The following is a 23,432-nucleotide window of genomic DNA, read 5'->3' as shown; positions in this document are numbered from 1 at the left end:
CGGCATCCCGCGCGCCGCGCCGCGAGGAACCCAGTTGAAGCGGGTGGCGGCCGAGCGCGCCCCCTCCCCCCGCCGAAAAGCCCCAAACCAAAACAAAAACAAACCGCCCCCCCTCTGCCCGCCCTCCAACCCCTCGCTCGCCCGCCGAGCCCCGGAAATGGCGGCGCCGGGAGGGGGCTCTGCCAGCCAGGGGTGCTGATCCGGCCGCCGTGTCTCCTGTCCGTCCCTCCCCGCCCATGGGTGAGACATGGACTACGAGTTCAAGTCGAAGCTGGCGGCCGAGCGCGAGCGGGTGGAGGACCTGTTCGAGTACGAAGGCTGCAAAGTGGGCAGAGGCACCTACGGGCACGTCTACAAGGCCCGTCGCAAGGACGGGTAAGGGCCGCGCCGAAAACGGCCGGCGGGACTCCCCCCTTCCTCCCGTAACCCCCCCTCCCCAGCCCTCCTCTCGTCTGTGCCCTGTCCCTGTCCCCTTCCCCTCCGCGGAAAGTTTCTGGCAGCGCGCAGGGGCCGGAACGCGAGCCTGCCCAGGCAGCCCCCGCCCCGCTCTGGGTGCGGGCCGCCGATGCCCTGGCCCCGTGGTGGGGGGAGCGGCCCGCGGCTGTGCGGTGCGTGTGCGACCGCCGGCGGGTGCCCCCCGAGCCCTGGTGGCTCGTGAGAGGGAAGCGGAGCTCGGTCACCCCTGCCCCACGGCTGCCGCGCCGCCCCCAACCTGTGCCCTCCATCCCGCCGGCCGTGACCGAGGCCGAGGTGGCGCGTCGTCTTCTGCACATTTCCCCCGCTCCTAACGCTGGCGTAGCGGGCAAGGGGTGCTGTGGCTGTAGGCTGTGCCGGTGGGATCGCCTTTGGTTTTCATACCAGGCTTCAGGTCATGGCTTTCGTCTTTTGTGTGACTGCGTTTGTGCTTTGGCGTTCTGATCTGAGAACTTGCAGGGCATTGAGAAACAAGCAAGTTTGATGCGAGGAGCATCTGGCTGGCCATCACCTTTCCCTGGGTTCTCCTGTTCAGGCCAATGCACCCAAGTGGTCCAGGAAACCCCTGGGAGTGTGTTGGTCACTGGTCTGGCCCCAGGTACTAGGCTGGATGGAGTCTGGCAGGCTTGGCTTGGTGATCTGTATGGAAGGCTCCAACAGGCAGAGCTGGCAGCACCTGTCAGTACCTACACAAGAGGTGTGTCTCCATCGGAACCTGTTTCACCTGTGAGAGCATGGCACTTGTCCGTATCCCCCAATACCTGGCTACTGGCTAGATCCTGAGGTTGTTTAGCCATTAAGCCCATGTGCGGTGGCTAAGCTACACTTCCTTCTTTTCCTCTGGGAGAAGACAGCTAGCACCATGGGATAGGTGTCCCGTGGATGGCTTTTTCTCTGTACTCTGGTTAAGAGAGCAATGGAGAACTCAGACTGTAATTTGGGATTGCTTGGCCGGTGCAGCTGTTGAAGAGGAGCAGTCCTGAGGCCTGCGTAAGGCTCTCAGGCAGGTGCAGGTTCCAGATACAACCCTTTTCTATCAGAAGGCCATTAAGCACTTTTTCACTGTTGTATGTGGACTGAAAAAACACGGACTGTATTTATAGAAGTGTTCTAAGCATACTTTAAAGTTTGATAAAATATGCTTGCAAATTGGAGGTATTACTTTTCTAACAGAAAGCCAAAGAGCATCTGTTGTAGGCAACTGAAAAAGAAAAGATCAAATACAGAAAAATGGCATTTTTTTTTCAGTAGAATTCTGAAACTGGTTAATGACTGCTGCTGTTTTAGATTAATAGAGAAGTCAGGGATTTTTCTGTAGGAGTAAATTGCATTCATGTGTGTCTTCAAAATTTAAACTCTTGAGTTAAGAGGATGTAGTATCAAGTGATTAATAACTGAAGGGTAGCACACTAAGTCAGGTGGAGGATTAAATGCTGAAAAATGAGCTCTGATTCTGACTAGCTTGCTTTGCAACCTTAAGAATACTAGAGCATAGCTAACTTGAAAAGGGAATGTTAAGTCTTTCATGGGTATCACAGCTGCCACTGAGGTCTTCTAATATTTATGGGTTTAGTAGTCATGTCCTTTTTTTAAAGTTTTCATTTATTTTTATTATCTACATATAAGAGAGGAAGTGGTAATAAAACCACCCAAAATGCTGGCTAAATTTTATTTTTTTGTTTTTGCTGTTCTTTGATACAGTAATTCTAAAGTTACTGCTTTTAAGAACATCATAGAAGAGGAAGAGCTTTGGGTTTACCATTTTATGGAAAAAAAATAAAGATGTCAGTTTCTGACATATCTGTTTCATTTGCATCATTGGCAATGGGAAGCCGTTGCAAGAATTGCATTGATACTGCAGAGCACCATAAAGGACATGTCTTCAGAATCCCTACATTAATAGTAGTGTTATAAATGCAAATGGATAATAAAGCAAAAGTAAATATGGTAAAAAGATAGCTAATCTGTCAGGGCTGGGAATAATCAAAGGGAGACCTTGAGCCATAACAAAACTGTCTGGTAAAGGAAGTGCAAAGTTTCAGTAGGCGGTATAGATTGAAATGTGATATGATATGGCATAAACGCAATTGTACTATATACTCAGTTTTTACTTCATGAAGCTTGGAAACTAGGTTATTCTCTCTTCATTTGGGTTTTCTTTTTATGGCACTGGTGAGTTTGCTCTCAGTTGCTTTAGTGTAACTTAGGTGAAAGCAAGTTGTGAGCAAGTTAGATGAAAATTAGAAAACAACCTGAATCATTGGGGTAAGGTGATTTTCTTATGAAAATATCCAGCTAAAATATCTCTGTGGGGTGGAGGATATTTAGTATAAGTTCTTCACTTTAAGGGGTCTTTAGTGGCAGAGAGAAACTTTTTCCACTGCTGGCAACAGAAACCTAGTAATGCTGCATATTTATAGTGTGCTGATCACTGGGGGATTTTGAGCCTCGTGTAAAGAAATTCTTCCTTGTCCGATCATAGAGACTGTTTTAGTATTTCAAGTTTGCAAAGCACTCCTGTGTAAAAGAAGAAGATCCTGGCTACTTGCTTCTTACAGTCAATTTACAGCATCAAGAGGGCTGAGGGCAGTAAGAGCCCCGTAGCTCTGCAGAAATTCCACTGAGAGCCTGTCACTTTGTGTTTCAAAAACTTGGCATATAAATTTTATGAAATAGTAAAATGTGTTTATACAGAGCTTGGCAAGCTGCTCGGTAAAATGCTTGTAAAAAAAAATAAAAGTGGTTGCATTGCTTAGATCTCCGTGAATGGCTTGGGCATAAAAGCAGTTTTTCAACAAAGTAACAGCTGAGTTTGGCTTTTTCAGCCTGGAGTAGAATATCACTTGAGCATGTTTCTAGTGAGCTGATTGATTTCTATGACAGTTTAAGATTATTATTCTGTTTTTTCATAGGCAGATTTGAACAGTGTTGGTGTGACATTTGCATGCACTGCATGAGCATATTTTTAAAGATGCTGGGTACCTGCAGCTTCCATTTATTTCAGTAGTATTTGTGTGGTCTGATAAGGTCTAGAGGTATTATCTAAATTAGGCACCTGGGTTTACAAAAGTAAGTATCTCTGTAGTCCAGAAAGAAAAAAAAAAAAAAAAAAAACCCAACCAAAAGCCCCACCAAAATTTATTTTGGTGTACACAGAAACTGGACCAGAGGCTTTTAGCAGGGGAAATAGTGATAATCAGCCTCATGATTCCAGTTCAGTAGTCAGTGTGAAGTTTCCAGCTTTTTATGTAGCTGAAAATCTTTTCGAATTTGTGTGTGCGCTGTCTCAAAACATCGTGTTGGTTTTCACTAACTTTTTTTGACGCTTGTTCACATTTGTCCAGTAAAAAAAATAATGCATTTTTTCCAGTCACAGTTAGGAAAATGTTACTTTTGACCTCTCCTCATGAAGTTTCTTGCCACTTCTTTGATCACAGTTTAAGTCCAATGTTGTGCTTAAATGTTTCATTTCCTTTATCTCCTTATCATATGAGAGGCAATTTTTAGGATGAAGTAAGTGTTGGAAATCCTGTTTGTTTAATGCACATGCATGAATTATTTCCATTTACTCTTTGGGAAAGATCAGTCTGTCAGTCCAGGCCACTACAGAGTATTTCTGTTCCTTGACCAGGATGTCAGCTCACCTGCAGGATGTTTGGATGAGTCAGCAAGCTGAAAAGATACTGCTGTTGGCTAGTCAGGAGTGCGCAAGGAATAATGGGATGCACAGTCAAACAGAAAATAGGCCACTCTGTTCCTAGTTCTGTAGCAGCAACAGCAGATGTAATGCTTGCAAAAGCTGAAATCTTCATGTGAATAATACCTTTCCAGTTATTGCTGCTTTTGCTTACCTTTAAACAAACAACTGAGCTGGTTGTTTTCTCTCACACTATACTATGGCTATGTGATATCTTTCTTTGACTCACACCTGGGATTTAGTTTATTAAAATAAAATTGCCTTTTTTTTTTTTTTCATTTCCAAGTAACTATGTAGGTAATACTTTTAATCTGTATATTTCAAAGTGCCTTTTGGAAAGCAGGTATGTGCTTTTTAATGTTGTTATGGGGGGAATGAGCAGACTTACCGAGTGACTAGCTTCCAAGATGATGGAAGAGGCAGGAGTTGTACCCTGGGCAGCTCTCAGACTCCTCTCCTTCTCAGCAGCTGGTGCTGCCCTGACAGCGATTCCTGACATGTTATCTTTTGGCAAGTATGAAAGGTCTGGCACTGCCCTGTGTTGTGTAATGTATCAGCTGAATGAAGTGTGTAGGTTTCTATGCTAGAATAGTAATATACTTCATTAAAAAAAAAAGGCATTATTCGTAACTGCTTGAAAGATACAAATACATTAACAGTGGAGTAATCGGACAAGAGAACTGGTATAAACTAGACTTCACCTTAGCTGCCAAACATGGAATTCCCTTTTGGAAATTGAACAATAGTAATGCAAGTCGGAAAACACCACTGTAAAGGACAGGCATAAGAGGGGGGAGACAAATGAAATCTTCTTTCCCCCTTTTGCCTCCAATTTTTTGAGTACCAAAAGCTTGCAACTGAAGAGGAGAGTCTGTTTTCCTCCTTGGACTAATACCAGTGTGCAGAAGCATTAATGTAAAGTTCTTAATGTGGATTTTAAGTCCTTAGAGCATCTAAATCCACACATGAGTTGAGTGAAAGTTAGAGCATGGGAAGAGAAACGAAAATGAAGTACATAGCCAAGGCAAGTGTATCACTGAACCTAGGAATGACTGTGGTCCTGGCCATGTAAGCTTTTGATTGTTTTCGATTTTTTGTTTGATGAATCTTATTTTTTGGAACAGAAGTGGAAAAATATTGATTAAAAGAGAAAAAGTAGTGTACTGTGAGGCATAGCTCTATTGGAAAAACGGGCTTTCTCCAAGGGCGATTTGCTGTGGTTGGGGTTTCTGCTAATATCGTTATGTTGTTCAGAGGTTGCATCTGGTCACAGTTAACTACTAAGATCACTGTGGTGGTAGAAAACTTTGAGTGTAGAAGAGGCAAAGGTAATCTGCTTAATCTCCTAAATCAGTATTCACACAGCAGTAATTTGTGTATTCTTCTCTCCAGATTGTTGTTCTACAGAACTTAAATTACTGAAGTCATCTAGCGTGAGTGTGTCAGGAAATGAAACTTGCACTCAAGTTGACTAAATGCTGCAAATGAACAATGTTGGTGGTAAAATCACAGGGGAATGGTTATGTGAGTACTGCCATTACATTTACTGTTAAGAGGGAAGCAACTCATTGATGTGGCAAGGATTATACTCTCTTGAATGTGAAACTGGAGTGTACCAATGCAAGTTCATACTTGTAAGATATTTAAGATTCTATAATACTTTATGTATTTACATCTTATTTCCTCTGAGATTGTCTTGACTGTCGGTAATTTGAGTTTGCAGCTGTAGTTGCTGTTTAGTAATGTATTCCTGTGACAGACTAAATTATAGAAATATTGACCCAAATCAGAAAGCAATGTATTTGATCCTGAACCTTTCTCTGCAGCAAAGTTTTAGAGCAGATTCACCTGGAAAGCATGCTAAGGCACATGAAAAACAACCAGGTGCTTGGTGACAGCCAGCATGGCTTCGCTAAGGGGAAATCCTGCCTGACCAATTTAGTGGCCTTCTATGATGGTGCTACGGAACTGATGGACAGTGGTAGAGGAGTTGACATAATCTACCTGTGCATTTACTTGTGCAAAGTGTTTGACACTGTCCCACATGACATCCTTGTCTCTGAATTGGAGAGACATCAATTTGATAGATGGACCACTTGGTGGATAAAGAAATGGCTGGATGGCCGCACACAAAGAGTTGTGGTCAATGGCTCAATGTCTGGCTGGAGACCAGTTACCAGTGGTGTCCCTCAGGGATCGGTGTTGGGATTGATCTTGTTCAACATCTTCGTCGGTGCACCCTCAGCCAGTTTGCCAATGACACCAACCTGTGTGGTTCGGTTGATACGCTGGAGGCAAGGAATGCCATCCGGAAGGACCTTGACACGCTTGTGAGATGGGCTGATGCCAACCTTATAAAGTTTAACCATGACAAGTGCAAGGTCCTGCACCTGGGTCAGAGCAATCCCAGGCACAGCTACAGGTTGGGCAGAGAAGAGATTCAGAGCAGCCCTGCAGAGAAGGACTTGAGGGTGCTGGTCAGTGAGAAACTGAACATGAGCCAGCTTCAGTGTGCACTTGCAGCCCAGAAAGCCAACCGTATCCTTGGCCGCATCAAAAGGAGTGTGACCAGCAGGTCAAAGGAGGTGATCCTGACCCTTTATTCTGCTCTCGTGAGACCTCATCTGGAGTATTGTGTGTAGTTCTGGTGTCCTCAACATAAAAAGGACATGGATCTGTTGGAGCAAGTCCAGAGGAGGGCCACGAGGATGATCAGGGGACTGGAGCACCTCCTGTATGAAGACAGGCTGAGAATGTTGGGGCTGTTCAGCCTGGAGAAGAGAAGGCTGCGTGGAGACCTCATAGCAGCCTTCCAGTATCTGAAGGGGGCCTATAGGGATGCTGGGGAGGGACTCTTCATTAGGGAGTGTAGTGATAGGACAAGGGGTAATGGGTTAAAACTTAAACAGGGGAAGTTTAGATTGGATATAAGGAAGAAATTCTTTCCTGTGAGGGTGGTGAGGCACTGGAATGGGCTGCCCATGGAGGTTGTGTATGATTCATCCCTGGCAGTGTTCAATGTTGGTCACGGCCTTGGGTGGCATGGTTTAGTGTGAGGTGTCCCTGCCCATGGCAGGGGGGTTTGAACTTGATGATCTTAAGGTCCTTTCCCAACCCTATCTGTTCTATGATTCTATGAAAGTCTCTACTAGTGATGGTGTCTGAATAGCTGTATTTCTTCCTACTTTCTTACTTTTTTTTTTTCTTGATGAAACTATCTTGAGGAAGGTAAAATGGCTGAAGGTGTTCAGACTTCACTGTAATGTCTCAATAGTTAAGTAAACCTAAATACTAGATAAACCTGCAAATCCTGAAAACACTTGTTACCACTAAGTGCTCATGTGTGAGAAGGAGCAGCAGAACTAACCCGAACCTGTCTAACTAGTTGCCTGCAATGAATTCTAATGAAAATACTAAGTCTAGGAAGAGATCATTAGTATTTCATAACTGCTTTACTGAGAGCTGCTCGTGCAACTATACTATGGCTTTGCTTCCTGCCCAAGAAGATATTGCAAGTGGTGATTGAGTAATTTCTCACAGACTCTTGCACACGACCTCTCCCATGGCTATTTTGTCCTTTCTTCTGTTATTCTCCCTGAAACTGAGTGCAGAAATGAGCCCCATAGCCTTTCAGAAAGGAAAATGCATTCAGCTGGTATTTTGTTTGCTACTGTGGGAAACACAAAGGTATTGTGGTGGTGGTAGGAGCTTGAGGAGAAAGGAGGTGAGTGTGGGTGATGAGACGTAAGGAGGTTAGATTTGAGAGGGGATCAGATAAAATTTTTTTGCCAAGCTTGCAGAGGAAGACTCATGCATAAATTAGCACATAATAAGCTGTGAGGCAAAACCTCTCAGGATTTAGTGTTTTGTTTTGTTTTTTGTGTTGTTTTTTTTTTTTTAAGAGATGAAGAGAATAAGAAATTTCCTGCTACAGTGTGAGGGGGTTAAGATTTTTCTAAATAGTGCTGCAGGAACAGGAGGTAAGAGCTTGAGGGGGAAGGAGAGAATCCCTTCTCCCCCCCCACTTGGTAAGAGGTTGCAAAGCAAGGTAGAACAGGGGCTAGTTCATGTGTGAACTACTTGACACAAATTTAGTATGTTGGTGTACTTCTGGGTCATCTAATCTGTTGTATTGTAGGTAGAAGTGTTGTAAAGTTTCATTCATAAATTCATGTTCAAGATGAATATTTTTACATCATGCATGATTTAAAACAACAAAAATCCCCAAGCCCCAGAAAATGCCATTATTCAGAATGCTACAGTTGTGTTCGCAAAAGTAACCAGAATTTCTGTGGTACGTTCTAACCAAATTTCACTAAAGATTTGTTAGTAACATTAAATTTCCCCATATCTTTTGGAAATACCTACTGAAATGATGTGTTTGCATCTTCTGTGGACTTAATCAAGGTCATGATTTGCATAGATGCCTTCTGACCCAAGTCTTTCTCCTCTATTTTTAACTGCCAAGTTCTGTGTTGTAAATAAGATTCTGTTTGCATGTGCTCAGTGCTGCTTAATGTACGGTTCAGGAGATGATGTGGTCTATAGGTATGATCAAGGAAGGGATTGTTAGTAGAAGTGATTGGCAGTTTTTACATTTTGCTTCCAAAGATGATGTTGTTTCTTGAGCTTCTTTGCTGGCATTTGAGAACTGAAACTGGCTGCAACTTTTTATTCTCTTTCACTGAAATAAAGTATTATAACTTGAAAAAGATTTATTTGTTTCAATAACAGCAGGAATGCTGAAACTGGTCCAGAAAAACTGCTTTTAGGATAAATTGGCTAACTCAACATGAGACTTTAGGAAATGAAGAACAGCTCTTGTTCTACTTCTATAGCAAATACAAAAACTGACAAGTCTGTTTTGACTTAAAAGTGTCATGCATCTAGATAATTAAGGTTTATAAAAGACCTTCCAGCTCTGGGGACTTGGTTTACATGCATCGCTTGACTGTAGGTTATATGGCTGACATATAAAAATGCTACTTGTGATATTAGAAATTATTATACCTCTTGTGAACTTCAGCTTTCTCAACGGCTTCAAGAAGGAAAAATACAGCAAAACTTTTAAATCAAAATCAGCTGTTAACAAAAGCCCTTGAAAGTCTTCAATAGATACTTAACTTCTGTATCTGAATTTCTTATTAATATTTTCTTAGCCTTGTCTGTGGGAGCACAATTCTTTCATTCAGCAGTGGGATTTTTTTCTTGAGAATTTATGAAATATTAGTATATTTAATAAGACTGTCTGAAAGGGAAGGAATGTTGTAGAAATAATACTAATTCACCTTTGCAAAATTGCTGTCTGTAAGTGTGGGTTAGGTTTTTTTGTTGGTGGAGGTTTTTGTGGGTGGTGGTTTTTTTGTTTTGTTTTGTTTTAATTAGCGAGCAGAAATTACTTTTCTGGTTGTGAGAAAGGTTGGAGATGAGATTACTGCAGTAGTAGATCTCTGAAGGGCATTATTCGTGTTTGCTTCTGTCTTTCCTCGGATTAGCAGTTTTAAATAAATATTTTCAGATGAGGCTATGCATAACTGCTTGTTTCTCCGTCAGTTGTCATCTGTTTTCTGCAGAGTTCATGATCTTGAAGTATCCTAGGGTTATTTATCTTGTAGATGGAGCCACACTGACCTTAGGCTTTCCAATAGGCAAAGCAACAGCTATAGATTCCTGCCTGTGCTTCCTGTGAGTATTCGACTGCTTGCTTAAGGATAAGGGTTCTGGGCTAACAAATAGCACAGATAGGAAATGGGGACAGTCTCAGACAGTATGGCTTCAAACATGTGTTGCCATAAACTTGGTCTTGTGTGATATGATTATTTTTTTGTTCATCCCCTGCTGACTTCAGTAGAAGAGGCTGTGGATTTCATTTTATAGTCAAGTGACAATAAGTGTTATAGGTAATTGACTTGGAGGCAGGAGCTAGATCTGCTAGAAATGCAATTATATCCAGAGGTGGTTTTCATTATTCTGAAGCAGTGTATCTGGTTTCCTCATGCGTTAATTTCAGGAAGAGTAAATCCTTTTCATGTGGCCAGAAGGTATTCTGCCTCATTTGGCCCTCCTTTCTTATCCTGTCCTTACTAGAGCACTTGGAATCATTCACACAGGTAATGCTGGGACTCTGCTCCAATTGCAGTTGTCCTTGTTTCTCCCATCTGTTTGGTATTTCATGGGGTCCAAGTGCCTGAAGAGATCTAATGATCCAAAGGCCACTCATGTATGGAATTCTACCAGCATGAGATTTATCATTTCACTCCCAAGGAGTTTGTTTTGAGGGATGCTTGCTTCTTATCTCATGAATTCTGCATATTCAGCGGTGTTTAGAGAAAATTCTTACCCCTATTAGTACTTCCATGCATTATCATAGATTCATGTTAAGATACAACACCTTGCTTACTCAAAATGCCATGTTTGTTGCTTTGGTTAATTATGTTAGTGCAGCTGACAGTGGGTTTTGAGTGTGTCTCTTCCTGGAACGGAGTTCCTGTGTGAGTTGTTGCCGTGTTCTCAAGGGTGTTGTAGACTTGAAAGTTAGCTTTATTTTCATACCTTTTAATTAAAACCACTCATTGCAGAGGATAACAAGTTGTTCCTTTGCCCAATTCTGTCATGCTCCAAATAAGGAACAGAGGCAGACAAATTATGAAATTTAATTTGATCTTCAGTTCTGAACAACCAAAAGACTGTTACATGTTGAATGCTATTTATTCTACCTTTACCATGATTTCAGTGGTGGGAAAAAAAATCAGTGTAAAACTTCATCCAAGTGATGCTCTTAAACTACAGAAGGAGCTTGAGAGGGCCTATTCTGACTACGGAGCATGCAGTTTTAAAGTTCAGAGGAAGTGGAACATGGCTTGCATTCCCTAGGAACAGATACGATGATTGCTAAATAAAGACCTTGTTTATTGTTGGAAGGTAGGAAGACTCTGTTAGTGGCTGGAATAAAGACATCTGTAACTTCATGAAATCCTGTTCCCCTGGCATTGAAATGAGGGGAAAAAAAGTGGAGATGTTGATTAGTAATTAAGTTTTTTTCAATTTAATTTTATTTATTTTTTTCCTCCACCATTGCAGAGTGAATTCCATTAGACCTCATGGTAACTCTGTAGTATTTGATTCTGCTCCTTATTCCTTCTTGTGAGGGTGTTTTTTCAACTCTGCAACTTTCCAGCTATAACAAATGTGCTCTGTCTCACTCTGCCTCTACAGACTGTTGGGTGTTGCTTGTTACTCGTGTTTTGGGTGCCAGGTTTTGTATCCAAAGGCTAGTTTGTTAGCTAAAAATTACATCCACATTGTGTTGGTGAGCTTTCATGTAGGTCTGGCCACAAGAACTGAAGATTTCACACCAGATCATTTGAGTTGGGAAGTCTGAAGAAAAAGAACAGAAATTGTGTGACAGATCTCTGATAAATCTGGGTGTTCAACATGCTGTGTAGGAAGCATTTGATTATGTTATGAGCTAGAAAAGAAAAAGTGAATAATTGTGTTTTTTAGGCCATTGTCCTTCTGATAGGTCTTGCATTGAGTCAAATTTTATTTTTTTTCTGCTACTGGTGAACCTAATGCTTGATAATGGTTTAGAAAAAACACCTGCATTTGGTGTTTCAAACAGGTTCTTACCAAAAAGACCCCAAAGAAATACAGGCTTCCTAGTATTTGATGACTTAATAGTAATTTTCTGCCTTTTGAAGTTGCAATACTTAGCCATGGAGAAAGGGATGTGGCGCACATTAAGCTGGACTGTGTAATTACGGTATGGTTTTACAGTATGGCTTTAGGATCTATCGCTATAAAATGACTGAAAACAGCTAATGTTCTTGATGTTTATAGTTAATCACAAACATTCTTCTTATAAGTGATTTTATAAAGCAACTGGCAGATGCTTCTCTGGCATAGTCTAGATGACCATGTGTCTGTGGCCTTGGTACATAATTCACTGATAAATAAACGTTTGTTTTGTCTTATTTCAGAGGTGTGTTTTTTTTCTTTGCTGCTGCTATTCCTTATTTTAGAGTAACAAATCCTTGGATGCAGTATTATTTCTGGAAGGGGAGGTATTTCCTTAATCTGTTAATTATCTATAATCAAGCCTGTCTGTAAGATTGAGTACAGCTCTATCCCCTGCTTTAATGTAGCAAATGCTGGAAGAAATTACCTGGAACAGCAGAATAATTTTACATCTTTCAAGGTTTAATACAAACGCTTCAGCTTTTACCTTTATAGATAGGCTGTCAAGTCTGCTTATGCCAATCTGTTATAAAATAAACCCATTTGTATGAATTTCACAGTTCTCAGTCACTCAGGGTATTTTAGAGCTAGTCTAATTAAAGCAATGGCAGCAACCATGTAGCTAGTTGAAGCTCCATGAATCTTCAACAGTAGGTTTGGGGTGAGGGTGCACTGATTGAACTTGAGTTCTCTTCTGTTACAAATGCATTTTTTTTTGTTATTACAGTGCAAATTTTACCACTAAATTTCCGTAAGATTGAGGTTAGTAAGATTGCCAATGGTTTGATACTACAGAGATGTTAAAAATCTGTGGTTGTGACTGTGAAATAGTCTGAAACTGTTGCTAACAGTTAGAAGGTATCTGTGCTACAAAGATTAGCTTTTAAATTTCTGAATTAGAAAGTACTGGAAAGATAGAAGACTACATAGTTAGGTTGTTTGTAATGGTTCTGGAATAGTTCCAATCTTCTCGTGTTGCTGTTAAGAGACCTATACTTCCCACTCCCTATTTATTGAAATTATAGCTGGGTTGATTTTTCTTTTAATAACAGAAAATTTTAGCTCAGATTCACAGTTTTGTTTTATTAATCAGCTGTCATCTTGTACAGAAAGAACACATCACCTACAGTAGGTAAAGATTGGATGGCATTTTAAAAGTATTTATCATCTTTTCTGAGACCGTGGAAGCACACAGTATGAATGTGTTTAATGGCCAGTAGCTTAGCATCACTTTAAGAACATGCACAATTCCTTCTGTTCATAGACTGGTTTACAGAGGAATAAACAGAAGGGTAGTCATATCAGCAGTGGCTTTTAAAGGTACATCTGGGGATATTCTATAGATAATAGAACAAAATCTGAGTATAGTTCACTTTTAAATATACTGTGATAACACTGTCAGTCCATTCATAATCTGATGCCAGTGGTGCTCTTAATATGATCTCATTTATATGGCTGGAACATGCCAGATTTTCCAGCAGGCTAAACTCTGTGTCGCCTCTGTGCTGCATGTTTCTTACAACATGTGTAATGAAAGTCAGATATTTTTAAGAAAAGGGTGATTGTTGTAATCAGTTGCTCTGTATTTGAATGCCTCTGTCAGTTTATAAACATTTATGGCAGACTTAATTTTAGAATGTTAATTTCAACCAACCAAATGTTATCCTTTTTAATTGGAAGTTTTTATTTTTAAACCAACAACAACAAAAAAAATCACTTTTAAAAATTCCCAGATTATAAATCCTGAGTTAGCCTTCTTTTGGGCATACATTTATGCAAGTACCTGACATTGGCAAGTGCATAACATTATCGGAAAATGGAGAAGGAAACTATGCATGGTGTTCAGTGCATTTTGGGAAGAGTAACATTTAAAATGACACAAACTTGTCTTTTATTACTGTTGTGTTCAGACATTCCAGAAGGGCTTAAAGTGTGAACCTGAAGTCTTGGGTGTAATGGAAGATAAAGTGCTGCCTTCTTGTGTTACTTTATGTATATGCTGAAGTAGCTGGTGTCACATGGGTTTTTTGAAGGGGGACCTAGCAGAGTTTAGTGCGATCATCAGGCAATGACACCAGTGAGCTGTGTAGCAGTCAGGACCCTTTTTGAAAATGGAGATTATAAGGACTTTGTGAGACAAAAGATTCAGAAACACAGTATGAAATGTAGCATATTGTTTTCATTCCATAGGGTGTTTTTCTTGTGTGTACCTGGATCAACCTTGGAGATTCTCTTCTCACTCCAGCTCTTTTGATATTGCATAGTAAAGACTGGCCTATTTGATTTGTTGCCTTGATCCCACCCCCCAGGTTTACTTTTAGGTGTTGTTTCAGACAAGATGAAAACTCAACTTTTAAAGATTGTATAGTCATTGCCTGCTAGGGAGGTTGGCTTCCTAAGAGGAAAGTCCAGGCCCAGGTTCGAGCAGATGACAAATGTGTCTTTCTGTATGAGGAGTGTCTTCCCGTGCCCTACACATGTGCTTTTCTGTTTGCAGCACAATATCCATGGACATGGTTTCACCATAGCAGAATGAGGTAAAAGTCTTCTTGTTTCATCCATTCTTTTCATGCCAAAACCAGCCAAATATAACTTGGGTATCCATGTCATATTGAACTTGTCTGGAACTGGGCTGTAGGAACAACTCGTAGCTGCTGTGAAGTTTTTTTAGCAGAGCAGCAAAGTGCTGCCCTTGAAGGTGAAGAAAGACAAACCTTTTAAAGGGCTGATGTGGTCATAGATTTTAGATGTCTGCTTACTGTACTTACTGTTTCACATTTTGAGTTTCCTATGTAGCCTCTCAAAATGAAATATGCATTGAAATTTAGCATGTGTACAGTTTTCTAGAAATAAGTTAAGATCAACTCATAGATTCCCAGCTTCTGTCACTTGTGACTGGTTGCTGCATGGATGAAAAGGAGCTGGCTGAACTGCTGACTGGGTAAAGCTTGATATGATTTGAGGATAATGATAAAAGAAAATTACTTTCCTAGTCTGTTGAAGAATGTGTGTCCTAGTGACACCATGTGTGGATTTTTTTGATGTTGTAATTTGTTGGGTTTAGTGGGTATTTCTATAGGCATAAAATACACTAAAGCATAGGAACTCATCACTTTTTGGGGAAGGATTTAGGTTTGTTTTCCCAGTCATTCATTCTGGTAATACTACCTTTGTAAAGGGCTGTGGCTATGTGCTATATGTGGAATTAAATCTGTGAGCAACTTGTGTTAAGTTAACCAGTGTTCAATGTGATCAGTGTAGTGGCTTTGCTGCCGTGTTTCAGATACCATGGAGAGTTTTTCAGTTAACTTCTAGGAGCACTTCAGTGTCATCGTTTTGCCTTTCTTTGGGGGGTGGGGGGAGGTGGGGGAAGAGGCGGCATGGGGAATAGTTTGTACTTCTTGATCTCCTGCTTCATGCTTTGTGGAAGCAATGAAACAAAGTGATTAGAGCATAACAAGATACTTGTATGGATGTTGTCCTTCCACTGTGTTTGAAGGACACTGAACTCAGTGTTCCCAGGCTTTCTCCTACAAAGTCACAAATGTTTAAATTCCGTTAGTGTTGCTTATAAGAATGAATTGTTGCTTTCTGTTACTTCTTTCTGTCTAGGTCCTTGAATGCATTTATGGTGCACTTCATTTGTATAAGAAAACATGCACTTTAATCATTATTTATGACAGTGTACACTTGACACAGTTTATACTGTAATGTTAATATCTATATTAACTGATGTGCTTCAGTGTGATTGCAGTCTTTCAAGCCAGTTCCTTGCGATGCATAAATAATTCTGAACTTGGGATGTATGTTAAAATATCTGTGAATTCAAGAGGGACTGTCATTAAAAGTTTTAAAATTTGGATAATAGGGATAAAACAATAGTTTGAACCATGCAGTATTTGCAAATCCTTCTTATGGTGTTGGGCAAGTTATTTCTAGTTTTCCACCGGCTTGTTTATAAAGTGGTTTCTCATATGATGGGAGCACTCTGAATTACAATTGCAATAGTTAAGACATTTTAACTCCTTTGAAATATTTTAATTATTTAGAATCTTCTGAACTGTACCCTTCTAAAGTGAATTTGTTACTTTGTTCTTTTCAAAGCTTTTGGAAAATGGAAGCTGAAAGTGTTATCCAGAACAAGTAATAATCATATTTTTGTTTTCTGCATTGAATACTGCAGTTGGACATAAGCCAGCTGAGTTAAATTTTTTGGGGGGCTAGAGGACAGAAATTTCCTCTGCACAGTACAAATTAAAATGTTAACATTAACCTGAAGTATTGTACAATGGAATATTTATCAGTGAGGGAGAAAAGATTCATTTCAAAGACCAAGTTACAGCCTTACACTGGTAAGTTTTTTTACAACAGAAGGATGTTCTCAGCTACTGCTGGTAGGCATGAGGAGTCTTCCATTTGGATGCTGCCTATGGCAATCTAAATTAGAGAACCAGGAAGTTTTCAGGATGGGGATATCTCATATCAGCACTTTATTTTTTTTGTGAGAAGTAAGTCCCTCTTAAAATAGCCTGAATTATAATGCTTCTGGAACTGGAAACAATGTTGATTTTAATCTTTACCCCTCGTTTTAGATAAGTGAACTGGAAGTGTGGAGAAGCCTGGTGGTGGTGTGACATGGTACTTGTTTTATCAGGCAGATTCTTCTGCATAATTTTGAAAAGGTTTAATAAAGATTGTGAAGTTGCAGCCTCTTAAGGAACAGTGTTCCCTTTCAGTTCTGTTTTGCTGTGTTTTTTGTCTCAGATTCAGTGAGCACGTTGCCACTGTTAGCTTGGGCTGGCTGTTTAATAGAACCTGCTTGATTACCCTGGCAGTGTTCTAAGGCCAGCTTGGACAGAGCTTTGGGCAGCATGGTCTAGTGTGAGGTGTCCCTGCCCATGGCAGGGGGGTTGGAACTAGATGATCTTAAGGTCCGTTACAGCCCTAACCATTCTATGATTCTATGATTCTATGATTAAACCTTGGTCTGTGCCTCTTGCTCCATGCCCTCAGGCAAACCCGCAACAGCAGGACCTTCAAGTTAGTTGGCCTGCTCCAAAGACAGTATTTCTGTGGACCAGATGAAAGTGATTATGGATACAAACCTTGATTCTCCTTGGCTATCCCTAGCATTGTGTTTCTTTTGCCTCATACCCGAGCTGTGTAGTTTGTCGTTGTTTGGGTTTGGTTTTTAAACTTGATCATGCTTGCTCTGCTCCCTAGTGAAAAATGTACTGCTATAGGATCTGTCAGAAAAGGATTATATGAGAACTCTCCTGCTGTATATATAATCTGTACAAGTTCTTGAAATGTGTTCAGAGTTCACTGGAGTTTTTCTGTATATTTGACATGAAGTAGAAATACTTCCCCCTGCCTCAAGTGTTTCACAAGAGCATAGGTCTTCAGGGAGTTAAATAGTGTACTTACCTATCTATCACACACACCATTTGACATTATTTACTGAATTTTTACAAGTCTAAGTAGAGTGCCTATTTTTTTCCTTTTTTCCTTTGGCCATTTAATATCATTTTGTTTAGTAACCTGAATTGTGTATTTCATCAGATTTCATTTGCATTCAAATTTTAAATGTATTTCTTTCTTTCCCAAATTATCTTGAGATTACTGTTAAGTAGGAAATATTTTTAGTTAAAATACCACTTGGTGAAAATCTGGAAAGTACTTTAAACAGCTATTGTATTTGCATAGTAAGGACAGTTAACTTTGGAAAAGTACTCATATAGACTTGCATTTCTGCCAAAGCAAGTAAATGGTATTTACGTATTTCAAGGAGGCTATGTTTATGATTCCAAAGCTGTTAGAGGGGAAAAAAAAAAAATAAAAATTGAGAGATCTAGAATATGGTATTTTTGGAGTTCTTTATCTTTGATACTCATTTACTTCAGGTATTTCGTTATCCCCATTTTCACTCATTGTTCATAAACCCCAGTGTCCTAGAAGTATCTTGTGTGCAGCTCTAAGATTATCTTCCCTCCTCCCCCTCCCATGCTGTAATGCCTTAAGTCGCTGGATTCTTTATTTTTTTTTAAGCATCTTTCGTAATTTCTTGTTTGTATCTTAAAATCCTGTGTAGAGTGGCTGGCTGTTAAGTGATGACAGACTTGCAGTGATAGGGGTGTTAAGTGGTGCTTTTGAAGGCAGTGTGTGCCAAATGGCATGCTCAGTCTCTGCACTGACCTTTAGTCTGTGAAAGTCTGAGTAAAGTGGAGGGCTGAGTAACTGAATGCAGTGCTTGCACCTGTAGAACTAGTTCCAGGGTAGCTGTATTAGTGGGGTGGTGTGCTGTGTTAAGTAGGCATGCTAAAAGAAAGGGTATACTACAGTGCTGTAGTGACTGCCTTGTTGGGGGATTCAAGACGGTATGTATGGGATTACTTTGTACCATGTTGTTTTAAGCATGACTGTAGTTTAAAAGCCATGACCAATTTTAAATGTCCAGAGTTGGTTTTGGTTCTGCAGACAGTATAATTTTGTCTTCACAGTCTCAGTAAGGGATCCAAATTGTGGAGTTAATACGTTACAGTTTACAGGCTTCTGCATAGATAGCAGAACAGTGTATGAGAGAGGATGGGTATTTATTATTTACACCTTAACATTTGAAATGATTAATAAAATAAAACCAGTTTCTGTGAGATAAGGTATGAACTGATTACCTGAAAACTTACATGGCTTTTGGTTCTGCCTCCACATCTTGAGGCAAGTTCTTTTAAATGACTCATTCATGAAAATACAGGGCAGCCCAGTGGGGAACAAAGAAGGAATCCAAATCACTGTATCAGTAGATTCTGGTGAATCCTTCTGCTTGGGAAGCTGACATGTATGCTTCTGAATTTACTCGTGAAAGTGTACTTATTGAACTACTCTGGTAAGGTGTTAATGCAGTATTTGGCCTAATTTTAGTGATGGTAACTTCTTTGGCTTTCTTTTGCCTTTGGTTTCTTTTGCCTCAGTACAGATTCAGAAGTTATATGCTTAAAATACTGCAATATGAAACTGCTTCATTCTAATTAGCATAGAGGAATAAGCCCCAGAACTTGGATTTCATAGTTGGAACAGCTGCTGAGTGACTCCTACTTCTTTGGAGGTGGGTTTACTTTTTGCAAAAGTTGCAGTACACTGAGTTTTCATGTGTAGTCAGGATGCTTCTGGAATTTTTCTTGGGTTTTTTTTGCGTCAAAAAACATAGTGCAAAATCGGAACCTAGCACAATGTTAACTATAGGTATGCTTTGTGGGTTTAGTTGCTACTGAAAATTACTGGGAATAATGATCACCTGTAGTCATTAAAACCATGGGGACAGCTCCCCACATTCCTCCGTTCAGCCACTTCACATCCAGTGAATTTCAGAGTTTTGGGGGTCTGGAAGAGGGTGGGAAAAGAAGATGGTGTTGCCCAGGATACAGGCCTTAAGTTAAAAGCTGTAGTGGCTGAAAGGAATTCAAGGTAACTTTTCAATGTAGCAAATCAAAATGGCATGGGACTAGTAGAAGGGGAAACTGAAGTTTACCAGAAATGCCATATGGAATTTGGATGGGGACTTGTGGTTTGTTTGCTTGTAATTGGCGAGTTTGCAGGAGTGCATCAGCACTGTGGGTAGTGGTGCTTAACATCTATTGATGACAGGTGAATCCTGCAAAACTGTACTGTAAGCAGTAAGCTGGTTACATTGTATTGCAAGGGCTTCAAGGTACTGCTTAATTTTCTTGTTCTGTTGGTCTTCTCTCTAAATCACTTCAAACTGTGATTATTTAATAGGATAGTACTAATGTTAATGTTGGACATTTTCATGCTCTCCAGCTTTGTACTTCAGAGCACACAGCTTCGTATGCCTTGAAGGGGTCTGTCAGTAGCCAGTGCTTATATAGGAAGTATAGTTCATTTAAAAGAACCGTATTTCAGAAGTAAAAGTGGATTGACAGTGGTTTGCAAAATTAAGCAAGAACCTTGTGGTTCCTGGGTATTTCTGGGAGATTCTTCCAGTCGTGGGATACTACTGCATGGCTCTTTCATGGCAGTAGATAGTATCCTGGAATTTCAGAAAAACTGTTCTTTGTAAACATATTTGCAGTTATCTGTATGCTTTCAGAAAGAAATGGCTATAGGTTAACAAAGTTTCTTTATGTTTGTTTGGAATTTCTGAAGTGTGTGTTAAAAGGAAACTTGCTTTTAATAATATGTAATTTATGTGTAAAAACAGATTGGCTTTTTAGCTTTGTGATCCAGACCAAATTAAAATAAATCATTAAACTTTTATTGGTTATTGTCATATGTCAGAGCTAAAAAATTTTTTTTTTTTTTTTTTTTTTTTTTTTTTTCAGAAAAGATGAAAAGGAGTATGCACTGAAACAAATTGAAGGTACAGGAATATCCATGTCGGCCTGTAGAGAGATTGCAGTAAGTGTACATAAATAAAAGTATTTTACTGACATTATTGTTCAACAAGTATTTTATTTTCTCTGAGTTAAGTAATATAAAGGTTATCTAAATGTTTTCTTTAAGTATGCAAGCATGAAAGTTATTCAAACATGACCTTTTCTTAAAATGCTTTCTCCAAATAATAGTAGTTTGTTTTTTGGTTTTCTTTTACTGGAGAGATCCAGGTAATACACCTCTTCCTGGTATAATTTTACTTTATCTACTTTTATGTGTTGAGAGGAGTATACATGTGAACCTTTTAACTAAGATTTATTTGTAATAAGGGATGTTTTTAAAATAACTTGTGGGAAAAAGTTCTGAAAGATTGCAACTGTCACTACAAGTCTTCTTGCTAATAATATATTCTGTTTCAAGCTAATGGTAGCTTACTGTTCTATAATACCTGAGAACAGTTTGTTTTCCTCATTCCTTGCTTGTTTTGTTAAGTAAGGAGAAATTTCATAGCAAGATAAAAAACAGTTTTGATTGTATTTTTATTGTATGTGTCTTAGGTAAAAAAATGGATTCAGAAATTATATGCTTTTGAGCACATATATAGGCATGAATGCCTATAATTCCTTCTAAGTATATGAAGCAAATAATTTGATCTTTAAATATTTATTTTATAGCTGAAAATTGTGCATTACTATCAGTGCTGGAAAGTGAGTACAATTTTGTAATGCTAAAATTTCTTGCATTGCAAAAGTGCACTTGCTTGATGAAGTATTTACCTTGTTTTAATGCTGTTGCTATGCTGAGGGCTGTTGAAATGTATGTTAAGATTGTGCCTTAAGCTTTTTATAATCCAGTAGTGTTCCATTTAAATAGAGCATTCAGGTGTGAGGTGCAATGTGAGGCATTAGAAACTCATGGTGTTCATGAACTGAATAAACCACTGTACTGTGGTGTTTAGTGCCCATGGTAATTGTATGAAGAGACTTAGCAGATAAAACTACATCCTTTTTAAGTGCTTGTCACTATAAGGTCAAGGTCACTTGTGGATTTGAGAGTTGCCTGCATTGCTGCCAGTCACTTTACACAAGAATCTGTGACCTTTTTGCTAATATTTCTGACTTCGGAAGAAATAAGTAATCCTCTTAACATCAATACTAGATTATGTTCTCGTTACTATAAAGTCGGTTTTGACAACATTGAGGTTTTTGTTTCTTGGTTTCTTGGATTCTTGTCCTTTGTTTTAAATTGTACTACTGTGGAGATGATGTGTGGAATAGTCTGAAGGAGACTTTCCTGTTGTCATAATAGCTCTGTGGTGTGTGGTATGGAGCTGGTTCTGTCATACCTGGACAGAACATTGTGTGGAAGTAGTGTGTGTCAAATTATTTTGTTTCTTTGGATGACACATCACCATTTCAGTCTTGATTAAAAAACAAAAACAACAAACAACACTTTTTTTTTTTCCTTGTTTCTTTTGACTGCTGGAGCTTTGTGCAAAGGTCAGGACAGCCTGGGAAATTTCACAACTTCTGTGTAAGTTGCTTGAGTCTTCTGAATGGTTTTTCCTGTAATTATTCCTTGAATGATACTTTACTCTTCTTCAGGCTTTATTGTAAAACTCAGTAACCTGAGATAATGTGGCAAACCACTGTTTGCCTCAGTGGAATTTCATGTTGGTCAAATATTAGAAATGTGAAAAAGCTAAAGGTGAATGAGTTGAAAAAGAAATCTGAACTTTGTCATACAGAAGTAAGCAGAATTAGGTGCATTTCCGATAAAGAGAACCAGACTTACAATTAGTGCATCAATAATTAATCTTGTATTTAAAGGTTTAGATAGGTAATAAAGAGGGTAATGTTTAGTGATTACATAATTAGCCTGGAAAGAGGCCAGGTTAAAATGCCATGACCGGTTCCTCTGACATTTAAGCCCCCATCCTACAGCCCTCACTCTCCAAACACCAAAAAAAAACAAACCCCAACTGCACCCACATTTTATAGAAGCTGAAAAAATGAAAGAAATGAAAGAAGCACTAATATATGTGGGTTTGTGTGTGTTCAGAATATTTTAATAATTCTGTAACCTGAAGATACTTGACAAATAACATACCACTGAACTAAAAGGAATTCAGTTTTGCAGTCCAAGATAATTTTGTGCTGTAGTATTTCCTTGATGCTCAGAATAAGGTCTTCAGGCTAACTTTCTTAAGAGAAAAGGCAGAGGACTCCTCTCTTCTGGCGTTACAGATCAAGTTGGTCTCTGTGCTTAGGATTTTTGAAAAACTTTCTTTTATCACTACTAATAGGACCTTTTCCTGGGAAGAGGCTTATGTCAGTGAAAACATCATATTGGCTTCTCAGGCAAGTGATGACTACTTTCAACTGTGGGGTAATACCTGCTGAAAGAACCCATATTTCAGCCAATTCTGTTGTATCAAATATGAAAGTACTGCAGAGGATTCTTATATAAAGAATTGGAGGGAAGGAGAAACTAATTTCTTCCTGATAACTCAAGTTTATTCTGAAAGGTAACTGAAATTTCAATTATTTCTGTGTTCTTGCTACATGGCAGACTATTGCTTGGCTTAAGCAACAGTGTTTTTGAAGAGCAGTGCTGTAGAATATGAATAAGAGTTATGAAATACAGAGTTTGCATTTTTACATGATTATTTTGTTAACATATACGACACCTCTTTCAGCTCAAGACTTATATTAGCTTATTGTGGAACAAGTGATGGTTCCAAATTATTGCTTGAACAACAGAGTGGAATTTCTGATTCTTTTGGTAAAGTGAGGAAATTTTTTTTTGTGAATTCTTAAAGCAATTTATAGACAAAGTGGCTCTAGGAATTTGGTACTACAGTTTACAGTATAGATGGTGGAAGAGAAAATACATTTTTAGCCGTTAAGACCTGAAGAAAACTGTTCCTTTCCATTCAGAGGTGGGACATCAGAGCATATGCATTGCAAGGTAGTTTAAGGGTACATCGGAAGCCTATGCAACAAAAGAGTATGTGATTGTGCTGCTGGGTGTTAGGATGAGGAACTAGATTTCTTGATGCAGAATGAACTTTTCTGTATCCTTTGATGTGGAATAAGAAAACTAAAGAGTTGAACATAATTGAATGTGAAGGTAG

General features: G+C 39.4%; 1 protein-coding gene across 1 annotated transcript in view; it reads left to right on the top strand.

Annotated features, from left to right (window-relative positions):
- Window positions 1-109: 109 nt before the first annotated feature.
- Window positions 110-23,432, top strand: part of CDK19 (cyclin dependent kinase 19) — a 129,704-nt gene continuing 106,381 nt past the window's right edge. Inside the window, exons 1-2 of the mRNA XM_061366832.1 lie at window positions 110-375; window positions 20,245-20,320. Coding sequence (XP_061222816.1) covers window positions 248-375; window positions 20,245-20,320 — 204 coding nt within the window. The 5' untranslated portion in view covers window positions 110-247. The remainder of the gene's footprint in view (window positions 376-20,244; window positions 20,321-23,432) is intronic.

Source organism: Neopsephotus bourkii, unplaced genomic scaffold, assembly GCF_033783945.1.
Source record: "Neopsephotus bourkii isolate Nb327-2 ecotype Australia unplaced genomic scaffold, CSIRO-AGI_Nbou_v1 NB_1358, whole genome shotgun sequence".
Taxonomy (NCBI): domain Eukaryota; kingdom Metazoa; phylum Chordata; class Aves; order Psittaciformes; family Psittacidae; genus Neopsephotus; species Neopsephotus bourkii.
This window is presented reverse-complemented; position numbering and strand designations above follow the sequence as displayed.